At 46.9% G+C, this 17,486-nt stretch overlaps 1 protein-coding gene across 1 annotated transcript in view; it reads right to left on the reverse strand.

The window, feature by feature from the left end:
- Positions 1 to 525: 525 nt before the first annotated feature.
- LOC130132003 (thyrotropin subunit beta-like) overlaps positions 526 to 17,486 on the reverse strand; it is an 18,630-nt gene continuing 1,669 nt past the window's right edge. The window contains exons 2-5 of the mRNA XM_056301726.1: positions 6,908 to 6,962; positions 3,542 to 3,562; positions 2,788 to 2,950; positions 526 to 810 (exon numbers count right to left, since the gene is read on the reverse strand). Coding sequence (XP_056157701.1) covers positions 526 to 810; positions 2,788 to 2,950; positions 3,542 to 3,562; positions 6,908 to 6,962 — 524 coding nt within the window. The remainder of the gene's footprint in view (positions 811 to 2,787; positions 2,951 to 3,541; positions 3,563 to 6,907; positions 6,963 to 17,486) is intronic.

The following is a 17,486-nucleotide window of genomic DNA, read 5'->3' on the forward strand; positions in this document are numbered from 1 at the left end:
GCCAAAGGTGGCCATATTTGTTTTGTGATATTTGGGCCATATTCACCATTTACCACACGGGCCACTTCAGGGTCACATCCAGATGACATGTTGCCCAGACCACCGCATCTTTGCCAAAAAAGGGCCACATTTGATTTGGCATATTTGGGCCATATTTGCTGTTATACATGTGGGCCACTTCAGGCTCACATCCATTTGGTCAGGGCCAGAAGAAGGCCATCAGTGCCGCATCACTGCCTGAAGTGGCCCACATCCGGGTGCTACCTGGGAATGGCATTAATGATCTGTATCCTCCCACCCACGTGTCAGTCGCTCCTGGAGCTCAGAGGCAAGTAATTCACTATGAAGTTACCCTGCATGGGGTTATTCTACCAAGAGACAGCTAGCCCACAAAGCCGGCATCAGCCAGTATCAGCGGTCTACGGACCTCCGAGAGCAACAGGAAGAAGCAGCAGTTTCACACACCACACGGTCCGCAGCCCCAGCTGTAAGTCTTCCGGCCGGGTCACCTCCAGGCGGCGCTGGCTACAAACCAGCGCCGACGCTGCGCGTCTCCCCCGAGCCCCTCGTCTGTCCCCGGCCGGGTTTGTTTGGACACGCCCCCCTGCGGGTTCGGCCGGTGCGCACGCAGCGGAACGTGCGCTTATCGCAGCGGCTGCAGCGGCACTGCCGCGACTCGGGGTAGTAGAGCAGGTGGCCGGCGTCCTGCGGGCAGCCGGGCACGTGGGCGACTCGGTACACCAGGGACGTGGGCAGGCAGCCGCGCTGGATGAGGTAACTCCGGCCCGAGTGCCCCCTCAGGTTGGAGTCCTGATGTAGAGGGGATGGCAGCATGTTAGCACGCACACTTTCACAGCACCAACGCCTCCTGCAGAACGGTGCAGCTGCCTCCCCGCTGTGTGAAAGCCGAGACCGGTGCGCGGTGGTTGGAGAGGACCGGCCTATCGTCTGCACGCAAGACTGGATTTTGGCGGATGCATTGCTGCACGCAGATTGGCGAGGCCGGGGCGAGACGCGAGAGCACCCAGCCCGCATCCGGGATGTGACGTCACTTCTGGGGAAAACGGGAGGTTGGACAAAACGTAGGGAGGGGTGTGACCCGAACGGATGGTGCGCAAAAACCCGTTCTTTGATATTATTGGTCTGAATGTTGCTCACGCGCCCACCTGGACTCTGTGACGCAATCGCAGAAACGTGGCTGTTGTAGCGGAAGTTAAGGGGATTTAGATTTTGATGTAAAATACATTTTTTTTTAACAACGATTTCTGGGTTTTGTTTTTTGTTTTACCGTAAGTTGTCGAATAGGCGCGCGATATATCTGGGGGAGGGAGGTAACGAGGCAAGTCCGTTTTCATTTTCACTTTCCCACTGTCTTTACGGTAAGGGGAACAGACTTGTAATTTTGCAGCGACATTTTCCTGTTATTAAAAACTGTAATTTACAAACATAGCTACTCGTTTGAGCTCGTGCAAATATGCCAGGTGATGGTGAGTGCGCCACCTTTTAAAAGGTTTTATTTGTTGGCTTTAATAATCGGAAATGTTGTGGGGGTAATAGAAAACAATGCAGTGAATTATAAATCCAGTTGAAGGTTCTGGATGTGATGGATGTGTCAGGCCCTGGGATGGCCTGGCGGCCTGTCCAGGGTGTCTCCCCCTCCCCCCCCCCCCCCCGCCTGCCGCCCAGTGACTGCTGGGATAGGCTCCAGCATCCCCGCCACCCTGAGAGCAGGATAGGCGGTTTGAGTGATGGATGGATGGTTCTGGATCGCAGGTAACTGCAGTTATGGTTTTTAGAAAATAGAAATGTACTGCAGCTAATACTCGTGCCGTCCATTATTTGATGATATTTGCAGTGCGGGACACTGCAGTGCTTAAAGTTGGAAATTTGCTGGTGATCCTACGGGATCATGCGGGGCAGTATTTGTTCAATGTAAGATTAAACACTGCAGGAAATTGCAGTTGCAGGTGTTTAAAAATGTTTTTAACAGGTCATGTTGTTAATGTAGCTTATTTTCTGTCTTTGACATTCAAGAGGGTCTGGTGTAGTTGTGGCATTCCTAGTTAAAGCGAGCAAACCCCACATTTGACATCAACACCCCAGATGGCAAAATTGCTATGGCCCGGACCCGTCCCACGCCCGACTTTCATCTTTCTTTCATCCGGCCCACATCCCGCCTGGAATGATGGCACATGGGCGGTCCGCTCCTGTTTGCCAGATCTGGGCCAGAACCAAGCCACAGCAATGCCACATGTGCCACATATTTGCCAAAGGTGGCCATATTTGTGTTGTGATATTTGGGCCATATTCACCATTTACCACACGGGCCACTTCAGGGTCACATCCAGATCACATGTTGCCCAGAGCACCGCATCTTTGCCAAAAAAGGCCCACAATTGATTCGGCATATTTGGGCCATATTTGCTGTTATACATGTGGGCCACTTCAGGCTCACATCCATTTGGTCAGGGCCAGAAGAAGGCCATCAGTGCCGCATCACTGCCTGAAGTGGCCCACATCTGGATGCCATCTGGGACCTCTTTCACGCCGCTATTACTACAACCAAGAATAAAAGTGTGCATGGGCCGAGACTTTCACAACGATCCTCTAATTCCTACGGGAATGGCCTAGTCAGTCACACCCAGAGCTGTCTCATTATTTCCACTAAGCGATCTTGTGCGTCTTCCCTCAAACGCGTAAAGTAGCTGAGTTTTTTTGAACGCCCCGTCCCAAACGGAAGTCCGCTCGGTGTGTGTTTGATCTGTGATGTGCATGTGCGGTGGTCACCTGTGTGTAACAGTAGCCGCTGCAGATGGTCGTGTTCACAGCCATGCACTGGCCGCAGTCATGCCTCTCGATCCAGAAGGTGTAATTCTGCAGCATGCAGCAGCACATTGCTCTGCCCATCCATGCACACAGCAGCACACACGTTAAGACAAACTGAGTCATGCTTCACACACACACACACACCACACACACACACACACACACACACACACACACACCACACACACGCCGACCCAACAGGAGCCAAAGTGTCTTGTAAATACAGAATTTAGACCAGAGAGAGCAGTCTTGGCGTGCTGGTTGCTGGCAGATGGTCAATCTGTGGAAAGAGACAACATTTAGACGTACCTGTGAAAACCTGCGCCCTAAAAATCGGCTCTTTTGGTCTCGCTTGAACCTTTGGGTAGAAGGGAGAACGCTGCTACCGCACCTTGACCGACAGATTACCTGCAGTTTATGGAAATTCGGAGGAGCTCCGCTGAGAGAAACGCCCTGAAAGCTGAAGATTAGGGTGGCCGGTGACAGAAGTCTCCCGTCCTCTTGGAGTCGTCTCAGTGGCCTCCTGTCCTCTTGGAGTAACGGAGCTTTCCTCTCTGGGACGTCCTCCTCTTTCTCCTCGCTCAGTTCCTCCGATCTCCACCTCCTTTCTGTTCTCCTCCTCTGGCGGATGTCTGGACAGGCGAGTGGTGTTGATGGTAGCCAGAGACGCCCATCTTCTTATATGAAGGCCCTAATCCACCCTGATCCTCCAGACCTCCAATCTGCCCCGGCATACCTCATCTCAAGCCTCTGACAGGACAGCAACTCGGTGTGTGTGTGTGTGTGTGTGTGTGTGTGTGTGTGTGTGTGTGTGTGTGTGTGTGTGTGTGTGTGTGTGTGTGTGTGTGTGTGTGTGTGTGTGTGTGTGTTTGTTTGCGTGCACGAGTGAACACAAGTACATATACGTGTCCGGCATGCGCAGGCAGGAGCTTGCTTGCATGTCTGTCTTTGTGCTTCAAGGAGTGGGTGGGCTCAAACACAATGAGCCCGTAACAGGACGCATCCGGTCACCGCGGTGTTTGATAAGGCTGAGGTGGGGCGAGGGGGCCGGCAGGTTCATGGCTGTAAACACGGAGAGCCGGCGGGTATTGCATTGAGGAATCGTCTCAATCGAGGCGTTATACAACTTAAGCCCTGACCCCGACTCACATGTACGGCCGGCCGAGACCGACAATGTGTCGGCCGCACACATGTTAGACCTGCCTAATCCGCCCGCGGCTCACACATGTCCAGTCTGTCCAGTCTGTCCAGTCTGCACATCTGCACCGGCGTAAATGTGTTTCTCTGCTGCGTGTTTTCATTTGAAATGAGCCACTGTTTCTCATCATGAGTCGTTGTTTCTCATAAAATTAGACAGAAATGCCAAATAAATCTTGGTGTGTCAATTAAGGGGAAGTGAGGGTAACCGGTGTTGTGCCTCAAAGATATGTCTGCCAAAATTCAAACAAACAAAAAAAAAAAGAGGAAAAAAAATGATGCAACAAAACTGCATAAAACTTTTCTTACATTTTATGCTGAGTGTTAATATATGTGTGTTGTGCTACGAAGGGGTTCCTGGTGCCAAACAGCCGCCAAATAGATCCGCTTCCAAGTTGCTCCTTCATTTTCAGATAACGACCACACGTGGCGGCGCAGTGGCTAGCGCGGTCGCCTCACAGCAAGAAGGTCCTGGGTTCGAGCCCTGGGGTACTCCAACTTTGGGGGTCGTCCTCTGTGTGGAGTTTGCATGTTCTCCCCGTGTCTGCGTGGGTTTCCTCCGGGGGCTCCGGTTTCCTCCCACAGTCCAAAGACCTGTAGGTCAGGTGAACCGGCCGTACTACATTGTCCCTAGATATGAATGTGAGTATGTCGGCCCTGTGTCATGGCCTGTCCAGGGTGTCTCCCCGCCTGCCACCCAGTGACTGCTGGGATAGGCTCCAGCATCCCGTGACCCTGAGAGCAGGATAAGCGGTTCAGATGATGGATGGATGGATGGATGGATGGATGGATGGATGGACCACACACTGAATCCACCTCAGAAAAGACGCTGGAGGTAAACCACAAACGTGAAATAAAAAAGATAAAATCTTACGACATGTAAAATTCAACCTTTATTAAACGGTAGATGGACTGCATTTATATACCACTTTTCTACCTACTGACCACTCACAGTGTATGTCTCACATTCACCCACACATTCACACACTGATGGAGGAGGCTGCCATGCAAGGCACCAGCCTGCTCATCAGGAGCACTTATGGGTTCAGTGTCTAGCTCAAGGACACTTCGACACACTCTCTGGATTTGCCGGGGATCGAACCAGTGACCTTCTGATTACTAGACGACCCGCTTTACCTCCTGAGCCATCCCACCATTCACTTTATCAGTGAAAGCTTAGCTAATAAAGGCTGAATTTTGCAGGAAGCCCTGTTAACTTGAAATTTAAAAGCTACTGCCGCAACAAATAAATTTAAAGTGTGTATCATCTTTTCAACACATTTCTGTGGAGCAAAAAAATGACAAAATTCTCAGAAGTCAAACACATTTTCCTTCTTGGAGGTAAAACCTCCAGATTTCATGCACAGTATCTTCAAAATAATAGCCTGTAATTTATTCAATAGCTTTTCTATTTATTTTATTATGCATTATATCTCAAACAATGACAAAAATCCTTCTCTATAAATGTGGGCACTCGTTGTTTTTAGTGTTGTTCGTCCAACACCTTCGCCGGACAGTTGAATCTTCTGAACCAGTTGCAATAAAACATAGAAACAGAAAACAGGCGTTTTGAAGCATGCTCACTAATCCAGTCAGAAAATCAAAGAAGGTTGAATCAGTTCATGTGGATACAATGTTTATAGGCAGATAGGTTTCACCACAGCGTGATGAAATGATACAATGTTTATTGACATGATACAATGTTGAAACGATACAATGTTTATTGAAATGTATCTGTCAACAAACATTGTATCCAGATGAACTGATTCAACTTTCTTTGATAAAAAGGTTGTTATTCGCCGCAGAACAAAAGCGATGAGAGAAAACACAAATGAATGTGTGTACCGCTTAAGTAAACCTAGAAAATGTTTGCTACTATGTTCCACATCAGTTGAATCAAACATAACTGAGAATGTTTTCTCAGAGATCAAACTGTCTTGTTTTAATCTGGCGATATGAGAACGCTCATGTGTTGTCAGGTGGTGTGGTGAGGCTTGACCTGCAGCGACGGGCACCTTACGACAGTACACACACTGAAATCCAATGTGTGTTAGTAGCATCCAGCAACAGACACACTGTCCGTGTGAACTGTACACGATAAGAAACCCACTAACACGAAATCTCTTCTTAGGTAATATCAGGGCGGATGGAGGCTGACTCTGGGTCAGGACTCACATGTTTCTGTCCCACCTGAGAGAGAAGGGTTATGCCCTCCTTATCTAAGCCATTAATGCACCCTGACTCGCCAGTGGACCTCGCCACTGGAGGAGCCATGTGCTCTTCCATGTGTGTCATCTGGACCAGTCAAAATATTCAAGAAGTGATTTCTGCTTAGAGGAACACAAGGTGTGTTTTTGGATGATGTCGGCTGTCTCATTCGGTTCACTGGAAAAGAAAAATCTTCAGCACAACTATTTCCTGTGTACCTGCACTTTGTAAAATTTGTGTGTGTGGGGGGGGGGGAGGTTGGATACAAGCCACTTAAAACAGATTGGCAAACAGAGGCAGATTGATAAAGATAAAATCTAATCAAAATACCAACTCCAAACCAGCAAACTACAGTTCTTCTCCTCTCACCTGAACACAGCACCCGCTCTCAGAGAACTAATTAAATGAGATGACATTTTACAACTTTTTTCGGCTTGCCCTGGTCTCTTTCTGTGATTCTCTGTCGACTGGCAGTTATTAAACGTGGACACAGTGTCCGCAGCTGAGATTGTGATATTGTGACAGTAAAATCTGGCATAAGTAGCGACTGTTTCATAATGTGTTCAGCAACTAGTCCATCAGATAATTCACCAAAGTGGGTCAGTGACTATTTCATCAACTCTCTGTTCTGACACAGATTCAGCTTTTCTACGTGGGTATATTATTTGGATGATACATGACTCGAGGTAATAGTAAGCACAATGAAACTTCTACTAAAACAAAACTTGTTTCTGGTTAAAAATCAATGCAGTTGACAAACTGTGTTAACACTATCCAGGCGGACAAACTGCGTTGGCCAAATGAAACTGAATGAAATTTGCTAAAGTTAGCCTGTTGTATGAAGCAGGGAATAGCCATCATTCTACCAGATACAGGCCTGTGTCCTTGCTTTCCCAGTTCTCTAAGGTCCTGGAAAAATTCTTCATTGATGAGTTGGACAATTTCATTGAGAAGCATAAGTTGTTGATCAACAGTCAGTATGGATTTAGAAACAAACATCTACAGCACTAGTAGCATTAATAGAAGGAATAACTAGTTGTAGAAAGAAGTATGCTGTGGGAATGTTTATGGATTTTTAAAAAAGCATTTGATACTATTAATCATTAAATATTACTCGATAAAATGGAAAGGTACCGTATCAGAGGGATTGTGCTGAATTGGGCGAAAAGCTATTTAGGAAACGGGCAACAATTTGTACAAATCAGTGACTATAAATCAACATTCAAGGATATTACTTGTGGAGTCCCACAGGGGTTAGTATTGGGGCCAAATTTGTTTATTTTTAATGTAAATTACATGTGTAAGGTTCAATAAATACAATGCCCTTACTTATAATTAAATAGTGCTACTCCTACTACTACTACTACTACTACTTTCGGCTGCTCCCGTTAGGGGGCGCCACAGCGGATCATCCGTTTCCATTTCTTCCTGTCTTCTGCATCTTCCTCTGTCACACCAGCCACTTGCATGTCTTCCCTCACCACATCCATAAACCTCCTCTTTGGCCGTCCTCTTTTCCTCTTCCCTAGGAGATCCATATTCAGCATCCTTCTCCCCTTATACCCAGCATCTCTCCTCCACACATGTCCAAGCCATCTCAAACGTGCCTCTCTTGCTTTTCAATCTCACTTCTCTTGCTTTGTCTCCAAACCATCCAACTTGAGCAGTCCCTCTAATAGAATCATTCTTAATCCTGTCCTTCATCGTCACTCCCAGTGAAAATCTTAGCATCTTCAACTCTGCCACCTCCAGCTCCACCTCCTGTCTTTTCATCAGTGCCACTGTCTCCAAACCATATAACATAGCTGGTCTCACAACCATCTTGTAAACCTTCCCTTTAACTCTTGCTGGCACCCTTCTGTCACAAGTCACTCCTGACACTCTTCTCCACCCACTCCAGCCTGCCTACACTCTCTTCTTCACCTCTCTTCTGCACACCCCGTTATTTTGGACAGTTGACCCCAAGTATTTAAACTCATATGCCTTCGTCACCTCCACTCCTTGCATCCTCACCATTCCACTGTTCTCCCTCTCATTCACACATATGTATTCCGTCTTGCTCCTACTGACTTTCATTCCTCTTCTCTCCAGTGCATACCTCCACCTCTCCAGGCTCTCCTCAACCTGCACCCTTCTCTCACTATAGATCACAATGTCATCCGCAAACATCATAGTCCACGGTGACTCCTGCCTGATCTCGTCCATCAAACTTTCCATCACCATTGCAAACAAGAAAGGGCTCAGAGCTGATCCTTGACATAATCCCACCTCCACCTTGAACCCATCTGTCATTCCAACCACACACCTCACCACTGTCACATTGCCCTCATACATATCCTCCTCCATACTTCCCTGCAACTCCCGACTTCCTCATACAATACCACACCTCCTCTCTCGGCACCCTGTCATATGCTTTCTCTAAATCCACAAAGAAACAATTTAGCTCCTTCTGGCCTTCTCTATACTTCTCCATCAACACTCTCAAAGCAAACATCACATCTGTGGTGCTCTTTCACGGCATGAAACCATACTGCTGCTCGCTGATTGTCACCTCTCCTCTTAACCTAGCTTCTATTACTCTTTCCCAAATCTTCATGCTGTGGCTGATCAACTTTATACCTCTGTAGTTGCTACAGTTCTGCACATCACCCTTGTTCTTGAAAATCGGGACCAGTATGCTTCTTCTCCACTCCTCAGGCATCCTCTCACTTTCCAAGACTGTGTTAAACAATCTAGTTAAAAACTCCACTGCCATCTCTCCTAAACATCTCCATGCCTCCACAGGTATGTCATCAGGACCAACTGCCTTTCCACTCTTCTTCGTCTTCATAGCTGCCCTCACTTCCTCCTTGCTAATCCACTGCACTTCCTGATTCACTATCCCTACATCATCCAACCTTCTCTCTCTCTCATTTTCTTCATTCATCAGCCCCTCAAAGTACTCCTTCCACCTTCTCAGCACACTCTCCTTACTTGTCAGCACATTTCCATCTCTATCCTTGATCGACCTAACTTTATGTACATCCTTCCCTCCTCGCTCCCTCTATTTATCCAATCGGCACCAGTCTTTTCTCCTTCCTTAGTGTCCAACCTCTCATACAACTCACCATACACCTTTTCCTTTAGCTTCACCACCTCTCTTCACCTTACGCTGCATCTCCTTGTACTCCTGTCTACTTTCTTCATCTCTCTGACTATCCCACTTCTTCTTTACCAACATCTTCTTCTGTATACTTTGCTGTACTTCCTCATTCCACCACCAAGTCTCCTTGTCTTCCTTCCTCTGTCCTGATGACACACCAAGTACCTTCCCAGCTGTCTCCCTCACTATTTCTGCAGTGGTTGTCCAGCCATCTGGCAACTCTTCACTACCACCCAGTGCCTGTCTTAACTCCTGCCTGAGCTCCACACACAGTCTTCCTTCTTCAACTTCCACCATTTGATCTTCGGCTGTGTCTTCACTCTCTTCCTCTTCTTGGTCTCCAAAGTCATCCTACAGACCACCATCCGATGCTGCCTAGCCACGTTCTCCGCTGTCACCACCTTGCAGTCTCCAATCCCTTTCAGATCGTGCCTTCTACATGAGATATAGTCCACCTGTGTGCACTTTCCTCCACTCTTGTACGTCACCCTGTGTTCCTCCCTCTTCTTGAAATATGTATTCACCACAGCCATGTCCATCCTTTTTACAAAATCCACCACCATCTGTCCTTCCACATTTCTCTCCTTGACACCATACTTACCCATCACCTCGTCATCACTTCTGTTCCCTTCACCAACATGTCCATTGAAGTCCACTCCAATCACCACTCTCTCGTCCTTGGGTACCCTCTCCACAACGCCATCCAACTCACTCCAGAATTCTTCTTTCTCATCCATCTCACACCCAACTTGCGGGGCATATGCGCTGATAACATTCAGCAATACACCTTCGATTTCCGGCTTCATACTCATCACTCTGTCTGACACTCTCTTCACCTCCAGCACACTCTTGACATACACTTCCTTCAGAATTACCCCTACCCCATTACTCCTCCCATTCGCACCATGGCAGGGGAGTTTGAACCCACCTCAGATACTCCTGGCCTTACTCCCCTTCCACCTGGTCTCTTGCACACACAGTATGCCTACCTTTCTTCTTTCCATCATATCAGCCAGCTCTCTCCCTTTACCAGTCATAGTGCCAACATTCAAAATTCTGACTCTCACCTCCACACGCCTACCCTCCCTGCTCTCTCGCTGCCTCTGGACATGCCTTCTCCTTCTCCTTCTCCCTCACACAACAGTAGCATAGTTTCCACTGGTATTCTGCTGGCCAACAGTAGCCATGGTGGTCGTTGGTAACCCGGGCCTCAACTGATGCAGTATGGAAATCTGTTTTATGATCTGCATATTTGATTTGGCAAAGGTTTTATGCCGGATGCCCTTCCTGACGCAGTCCCCCCTCCCCATTTATCAGGGCTTGGGGCCGCCACTAAGAATGTACTGGCTTGTGCATCCTCAGTGGCTGGATTATATAATTTATTTTGATCATTGCTCAAAATCAGCTCAATTATTATTATTATTAGGTGTACTTCTCTCTCTCTTTCCAGAGTGACAGTTTGATGAAATTATTGATCAGCGCTCATCTCATCAACAACCCGATATAATCAGATATGGACAAACAGGGATTAAAGAAGTTATTCATATGTGTGTGTGTGTGTAAGCATTGTGACATTTTCGCTGCATTGCGTCATGTCATGTCATGTCATGTCATGTCATGTCGTGTGTGTTTCTGTCTATATAAACATGTTACTGGTTGGGTCTTCATGGAGGCAGTTGACATGGTAACTTGATAACTAGAAGTGACAGTATATTGTATTTGTTTTATGTTAGAAATACAACTTATAACTGTACATCTTTTTTTGTAAAAAGGCTCTAATGGTAGTTTTTGCCATTTAGTGTATTGCAACGATAATTGATTAATTTTTGTTGTATGATGTGCTGATGATCAATGCACTAATGTAACCAATGAAGATTAATTCATCCATCCATCCATTATCCAAACCACTTATCCTGCTCTCAGGGTTGCGGTGATGCTGGAGCCTATCCCAGTAGTCACTGGGCGGCAGACACCCTGGACAGGCCGCCAGGCCATCACAGAGGACCCACACACACACACTCACACACACACACACACACACACACACACACACACACACACACACACACACACACACACACACACACACACACACACACACACACACACACACACACACACCTCGGGGACAATTTAGTACGACCGATTCACCTGACCTACATGTCAGGGAGGAAACCGGAGCACCCGGAGGAAACTCACGCAGACACGGGGAGAACATGCAAACTCCACACAGAGGATGACCCGGGACGACCCCCAAGGTTGGATTACCCCAGGGCTCGAATCCAGCATCTTCTTGCTGTGAGGCGACCGCGCTAACCATACCAGATCGGTCGAGACTCCATACCAGATTGGTCAAGGCCCGGGTTAACAATGACTGCCATCAGTGCTGTGCCCTCACAGGGTGCAATGGAAACTACCCTGCTCAAAAAAATAAAGGGAACACCTAAAAACACAATATAGACCTCGATGAATGAAATATTTCAGCTGAAAATCTTTATTTATTAGACAGAGGAATGTGTTTAGAGCAAAATAACCTAAGAATGATCAATGGAAATCAAAATCATTAGCCCATTAAGGTCTGGATTCAGAATCATACTCAAAATCAAAGTGGAAAATGAGAACATAAGCTGATCCAACTTCTGTGGAAATTCTTCAAGACAACGTCTGGGCATGCTCCTGGTGAGACGACGGATGGTCTCCTGAGGGATCTCCTCCCAGACCTGGATCAGGGCATCGGTCAACTCCTGGACAGTCTGTGGTGCGACATCGCGTTGGCAGATGGTACAGACATGATGTCCCAGAGGTGCTCGATTGGATTCAGGTCTGGGGAACGTGCAGGCCGGTCCATAGCATCAATGCCCTCGACATACAGGAACTGCTGACACACTCTGGCCACATGAGGACGAGCATTGTCATGCATGAGCAGGAACCCAGGGCCCACTGCACCAGCACATGGTCTGACAATGGGTCTGAGGATCTCATCCCGGTACCTAATGGCAGTCATGGTACCTCTGGCTAGCACGTAGAGGTCTGTGCGGCCCTCCAAGGATATGCCTCCCCAGACCATCACTGACCCACCGCCAAACCGGTCATGCTGGAGGATGTTGCAGGCAGCAGAACGTTCTCCACAGCGTCTCCAGACTCTCTCACGTCTGTCACATGTGTTCAGTGTGAACCTGCTCTCATCTGTGAAGAGCACAGGGCGCCGATGGCGAATCTGCCAACCAAGATGTTCTCTGGCAAAGGTCAATCGGGCTGCATGGTGTTGGGCTGTGAGCACAGGCCCCAATTGTGGACGTCGGGCCCTCATACCATCCTCATGCATTCTGTTTCTCACTGTTTGAGCAGAAACCTGCACATTAGTGGCCTGTTGAAGGTCGTTTTGTAGGGCTCCGGCAGTGCTCCTCCTGTTCCTCCTTGCACAAAGGACCAGATAGCGGTCCTGCTGTGGGGTTGTTGTCCTCCTGCGGCCCCCTCCACATCTCCTGGTGTACTGGCCTGTCTCCTGGTACCTCCTCCATGCTCTGGACACTGTGCTGGGAGACACATCAAATCTTCTTGCCACAGCACGCATTGATGTGCCATCCTGGATGAGCTGCACTACCTGAGCAACTTCTGTAGGTTGCAGATACCGCCTCATGCCACCTCTGGTGGTGAGGGCACTAGCAAAATGAAAAACTAACCAAAGATCGGCCAGAAAAGATGAGGACAGGCAAATGGTCTGTGGCCACCACCTGCAAATCCATTCCTTTTATAGGGGTTGTCTTGCAAATTGTCTAATTTCCACCTGGTGGAAATTAGACAATTTACCAACTGGTGAAATTGAGTCACAAATCAGTGTTGCTTCCTAACTGGACAGGTTGATATCTCAAAAGTGTGATTGACTTGGAGCTACATTGCATTGCTTATGTGTTCCCTTTATTTTTTTGAGCAGTGTATAAAATCTGCTGTGGTGGCGCCTGAGAAACAGGGAATAAGCAGAAAGAAGAAGAACTGTTGCTGGTGTCTCATCTGTCATGACATTATAACATTTGCTGAATTGATCAGCCACAGCATGAAGATATGGGAAAGAGTAATGGAAGCTAGGTTAAGAGGAGAGGTGATGATCAGCGAGCAGCAGTACGGTTTCATGCCATGAAAGAGCACCACAGATGTGATGTTTGCTTTGAGAATGTTGATGGAGAAGTTTTGAGAAGGCCGGAAGGAGTTGAATTGTGTCTTTGTGGATTTAGAGAAAGCATATGACAGGGTGCCGAGAGAGGAGGTGTGGTATTGTATGAGGAAGTCAGAAGTTGCTTAGAAAGGTGCAGGATATGTATGAGTGAAGTGTGACAGTGGTGAGGTGTGCGGTTGGAATGACAGATGGGTTCAAGGTGGAGGTGGGATTACATCAAGGATCGGCTCTGAGCCCTTTCTTGTTTGCAATGTGATGGACAGGTTGAGGGACGAGATCAGGCAGGAGTCTCCATGGACTATGATGTTCATGGATGACATTGTGATCTGTAGCGAGAGAAGGGAGCAGGTTGAGGAGAGCCTGGAGAGGTGGAGGTATGCACTGGAGAGAAGAGGAATGAAAGTCAGTAGGAGCAAGACGGAATACCTATGTGTGAACGAGAGGGAGGACAGTGGAATGGTGAGGATGCAAGGAGTGGAGGTGATGAAGGTGGATGAGTTTAAATACTTGGGGTCAACTGTCCAAAGTAACGGGGAGTGCAGAAGAGAGGTGAAGAAGAGAGTGCAGGCAGGGTGGAGTGGGTGGAGAAGAGTGTCAGGAGTGATGTATGACAGAAGGGTAGCAGCAAGAGTTAAAGGGAAGGTTTACAAGATGGTTGTGAGACCAGCTATGTTGTATGGTTTAGAGACGGTGGCACTGATGAAGAGACAGGAGGCGGAGCTGGAGGTGGCAGAGTTGAAGGTGCTAAGTTTTTCACTGGGAGTGACGAAGGACAGGATTAGGAAGGAGTATATTAGAGGGACAGCTCAGGTTGGATGGTTTGGAGACAAAGCAAGAGAGACAAGATGGAGATGGTTTGGACATGTGAGGAGGAGAGATGCTGGGTATACTGGGAGAAGGATGCTGAATATGGAGCTGCCAGGGAAGAGGAGAAGAGGAAGGCCGAAGAGGAGGGTTATGGATGTGGTGAGGGAGGACATGCAGGTGGCTGGTGTGACAGAGGAAGATGCAGAGGACAGGAAGAGGTGGAAACAGATGATCCGCTGTGGCGCCCCCTAACGGGAGCAGACGGAAGCAGCAGCAGCAGCAGCAGCAGTAGTAGTAGTAGTAGTAGTTGTTGTTGTTAGCTCGCTAACTAGTAAGATGTTGCTAGGCAACTATTCCAAAACAGACCAACTGACAGACTGATGATGACGCTTCATTGACTGTCCAATCAAATCAGAGTATAAGATGATGTCATTTATTACCAGAATCTGATTGGTTTTCTGAAACGGTTTAAGAGTCTCTCAAGGGGCTTTAGTCAACGGTTCTAGCATTTTGGGGAACTTTACATTCACCAGCTCTCTGTTAAAAAGTACTTTGGGCTTGAGAAGTTTTTCATTAGACTAGATTCTTAACTTGTCGCTGAACGGCAGAACTCAGCAACGAGGTACAAGTTACTCGTTGGCCCCTTTAAAAGCGGGGTGTTAGCCAGGGTGCTTTTAATAGCGCCGCAGTAAAATGGAGCAGCAGCTCGGTGGTTCGGCGTGCTGAAGTTGGCCCTTGTGGTTTGCCAGAAGGTGTGTAGCCTATTTGGAACAAGTCGACTCAAGCGTGATCACACAGATGGCGCTGCTGCCAGCCGGGGGTTCGCGCGGGAGGAGCTCGCGTACGTGACGGGCCGGCGCCAGGTTCGACCGGACCTGTCACGTTTTGGCTGCGCTCCCGTCGGCCCTCGTCTCGTCTCCCTCTCCATGCTGCTCTATGGAGAAGGCGAGAGAGCGTGTCGAAAGTGGGTCAGAGAGAAAGCCGTACCGGCCTGCTGGCCTGGCGGGCGCCGTGCCCTCAGGCCGGCGGGTCACGCCACCGCCACGTGATCTGTCAGGAAACGCGACTGGCCAATCGCCGCCTTTCAGTCTTATTGCGTAATCGAGTACTGGTAGAAACGGAATATCTGTACTTTGCGCTTCGTTGCTTCCCTCTGCCGTCTGTGCTCAGCTGCCCTTACTAAGGTTAAGATTTGTCTATCAGGTTTATTTGAGTATAAAAATATATTAACTAAAAAAATTACCTAAAATTGTGCAATCTTCAGGACTAAATTGGCCCACTTTTTACTCTTAAGTGTACTTACGTTTAACCAGACAGAAATATATATTTTTCGGTGATTGACAAAAACAATAAAAGTGAGTGAACCCCCCCCCCAAAACAAAAAGTATTCAGCAAATCTAAAAGTAAAAGTAACGTTTAAGTATATTAATCTGATGCAAGTACGACAAACGTCAGATGAAAGTACACGTGCCATATTTTTAGTTTAAAAGAGGTATACGGAAGTAAACTAGCTTTTTCTAAGGAGATTGTTAATGCAACTTGGTTGATTGATTGATTGATTGATTGATTGATTGATTGATTGATTGATTGATTGATTGATTGATTGATTGATTGGTCGGTTGATTGGTTGGTCGGTCGGTTGGTTGGTCGGTTGGTTGGTCGGTTGGTTGGTTGATCCTCTTTCGTAAACAGCTGACTTCAAGTCAACCCAAGTGGAAACCCTTTTATGAGGTACTTTTACTTTTAAAGAATACCATTGTGTTCAAAGGGAAAGTAAATGAAGACTGAATATAACTCGATAAATATTATGTTATACTAATGTAATGATTACCTATAAATTACAACAACACAGTTATTAACATCTTCAGCCGTCCACTAATGGTAAGTGTGTTATAAGAGCTTATAAGCGTTACCTGTTTATGAATCACCACAGCTCCTCGTTGTTTTTTTAAGTGTTATTTTTTATTTAATTAAACAGCACGAGACAGGAAGCAGTCACAGTATTGTGTGTAAGCATGTAAGACACAGAAGGAAAAATAAGTTTATGAAACGTTTATTCTAATGGATTTCTCCTTCAGTCTTTTGAGAGACCTGCAATATATAGTAGAAGGTGAATCTGATCCCTTTCCATTTGTAAATATGAAGATATTAACCCACAATAATAACACCATTAACCTGAAATAAATATAAAGATATTAACCCACAATCACATCATTAACCTGAAATAAATATAAAGATATTAACCCACAATAACATCATTAACCTGAAATAAATATGACGATATTAACCCACAATAACATCATTAACCTGAAATAAATATGACGATGTTAACCCACAATAACATCATTAACCTGAAATAAATATGAAGATATTGACCCACAATAACATCATTAACCTGAAATAAATATGACGATATTAACCCACAATAACATCATTAACCTGAAATAAATATAAAGATATTAACCCACAATAACAACATAATTAACCTGAAATAAATATAAAGACATTAACCCACAATAATCTCATTAACCTGAAATAAATATAAAGATATTAACCCACAATAACATCATTAACCTGAAATAAATATAAAGATATTAACCCACAACGATAACATTATTAACTCGACGTAACAGCCATGTAAAGACGGAAATGTGAGCAGTGAATTGCTTTTTAAGGGGCAGCATGAAATCAAAATGTGGGGGGAGAGTAGTCTGAATTAGGTTGAGGGGGCAGCATGAAATCAAAATGTGGGGGGAGAGTAGTCTGAATTAGGTTGGGGAGCGTTGCTCCATCTCATCCATCGCGCTCACTCCGCAAGCCGTGAGCGGTTCCAAGCCAGTGAACGGACACATCCGCCAGGCGGCGCTGCGAATTGGCGCCGACCGGTTTCTCCTGTGAATTTCAGATCACGTGGGCCCTCATTTGCTGTGCACTCACTCACCCGCATCAGGTGATGCCCTGCAAGGGCAGCGATTGGCTCTTGTCTCAGACCTTCCCAGAGGCGATTGGTGGAGTGATTAGACACTCGGCATGTGACCTCTACGATGAGCTTCCGCCCACACAAGGAAGTAGAGAGACTCCGCGGTATATATACCCCTCCTTGTACACGAGTAATGTTAGTCATGGGTTGTC

The sequence above is a fragment of the Lampris incognitus genome, unplaced genomic scaffold (genome assembly GCF_029633865.1).
Source record: "Lampris incognitus isolate fLamInc1 unplaced genomic scaffold, fLamInc1.hap2 H_5, whole genome shotgun sequence".
Taxonomy (NCBI): Eukaryota; Metazoa; Chordata; class Actinopteri; order Lampriformes; family Lampridae; genus Lampris; species Lampris incognitus.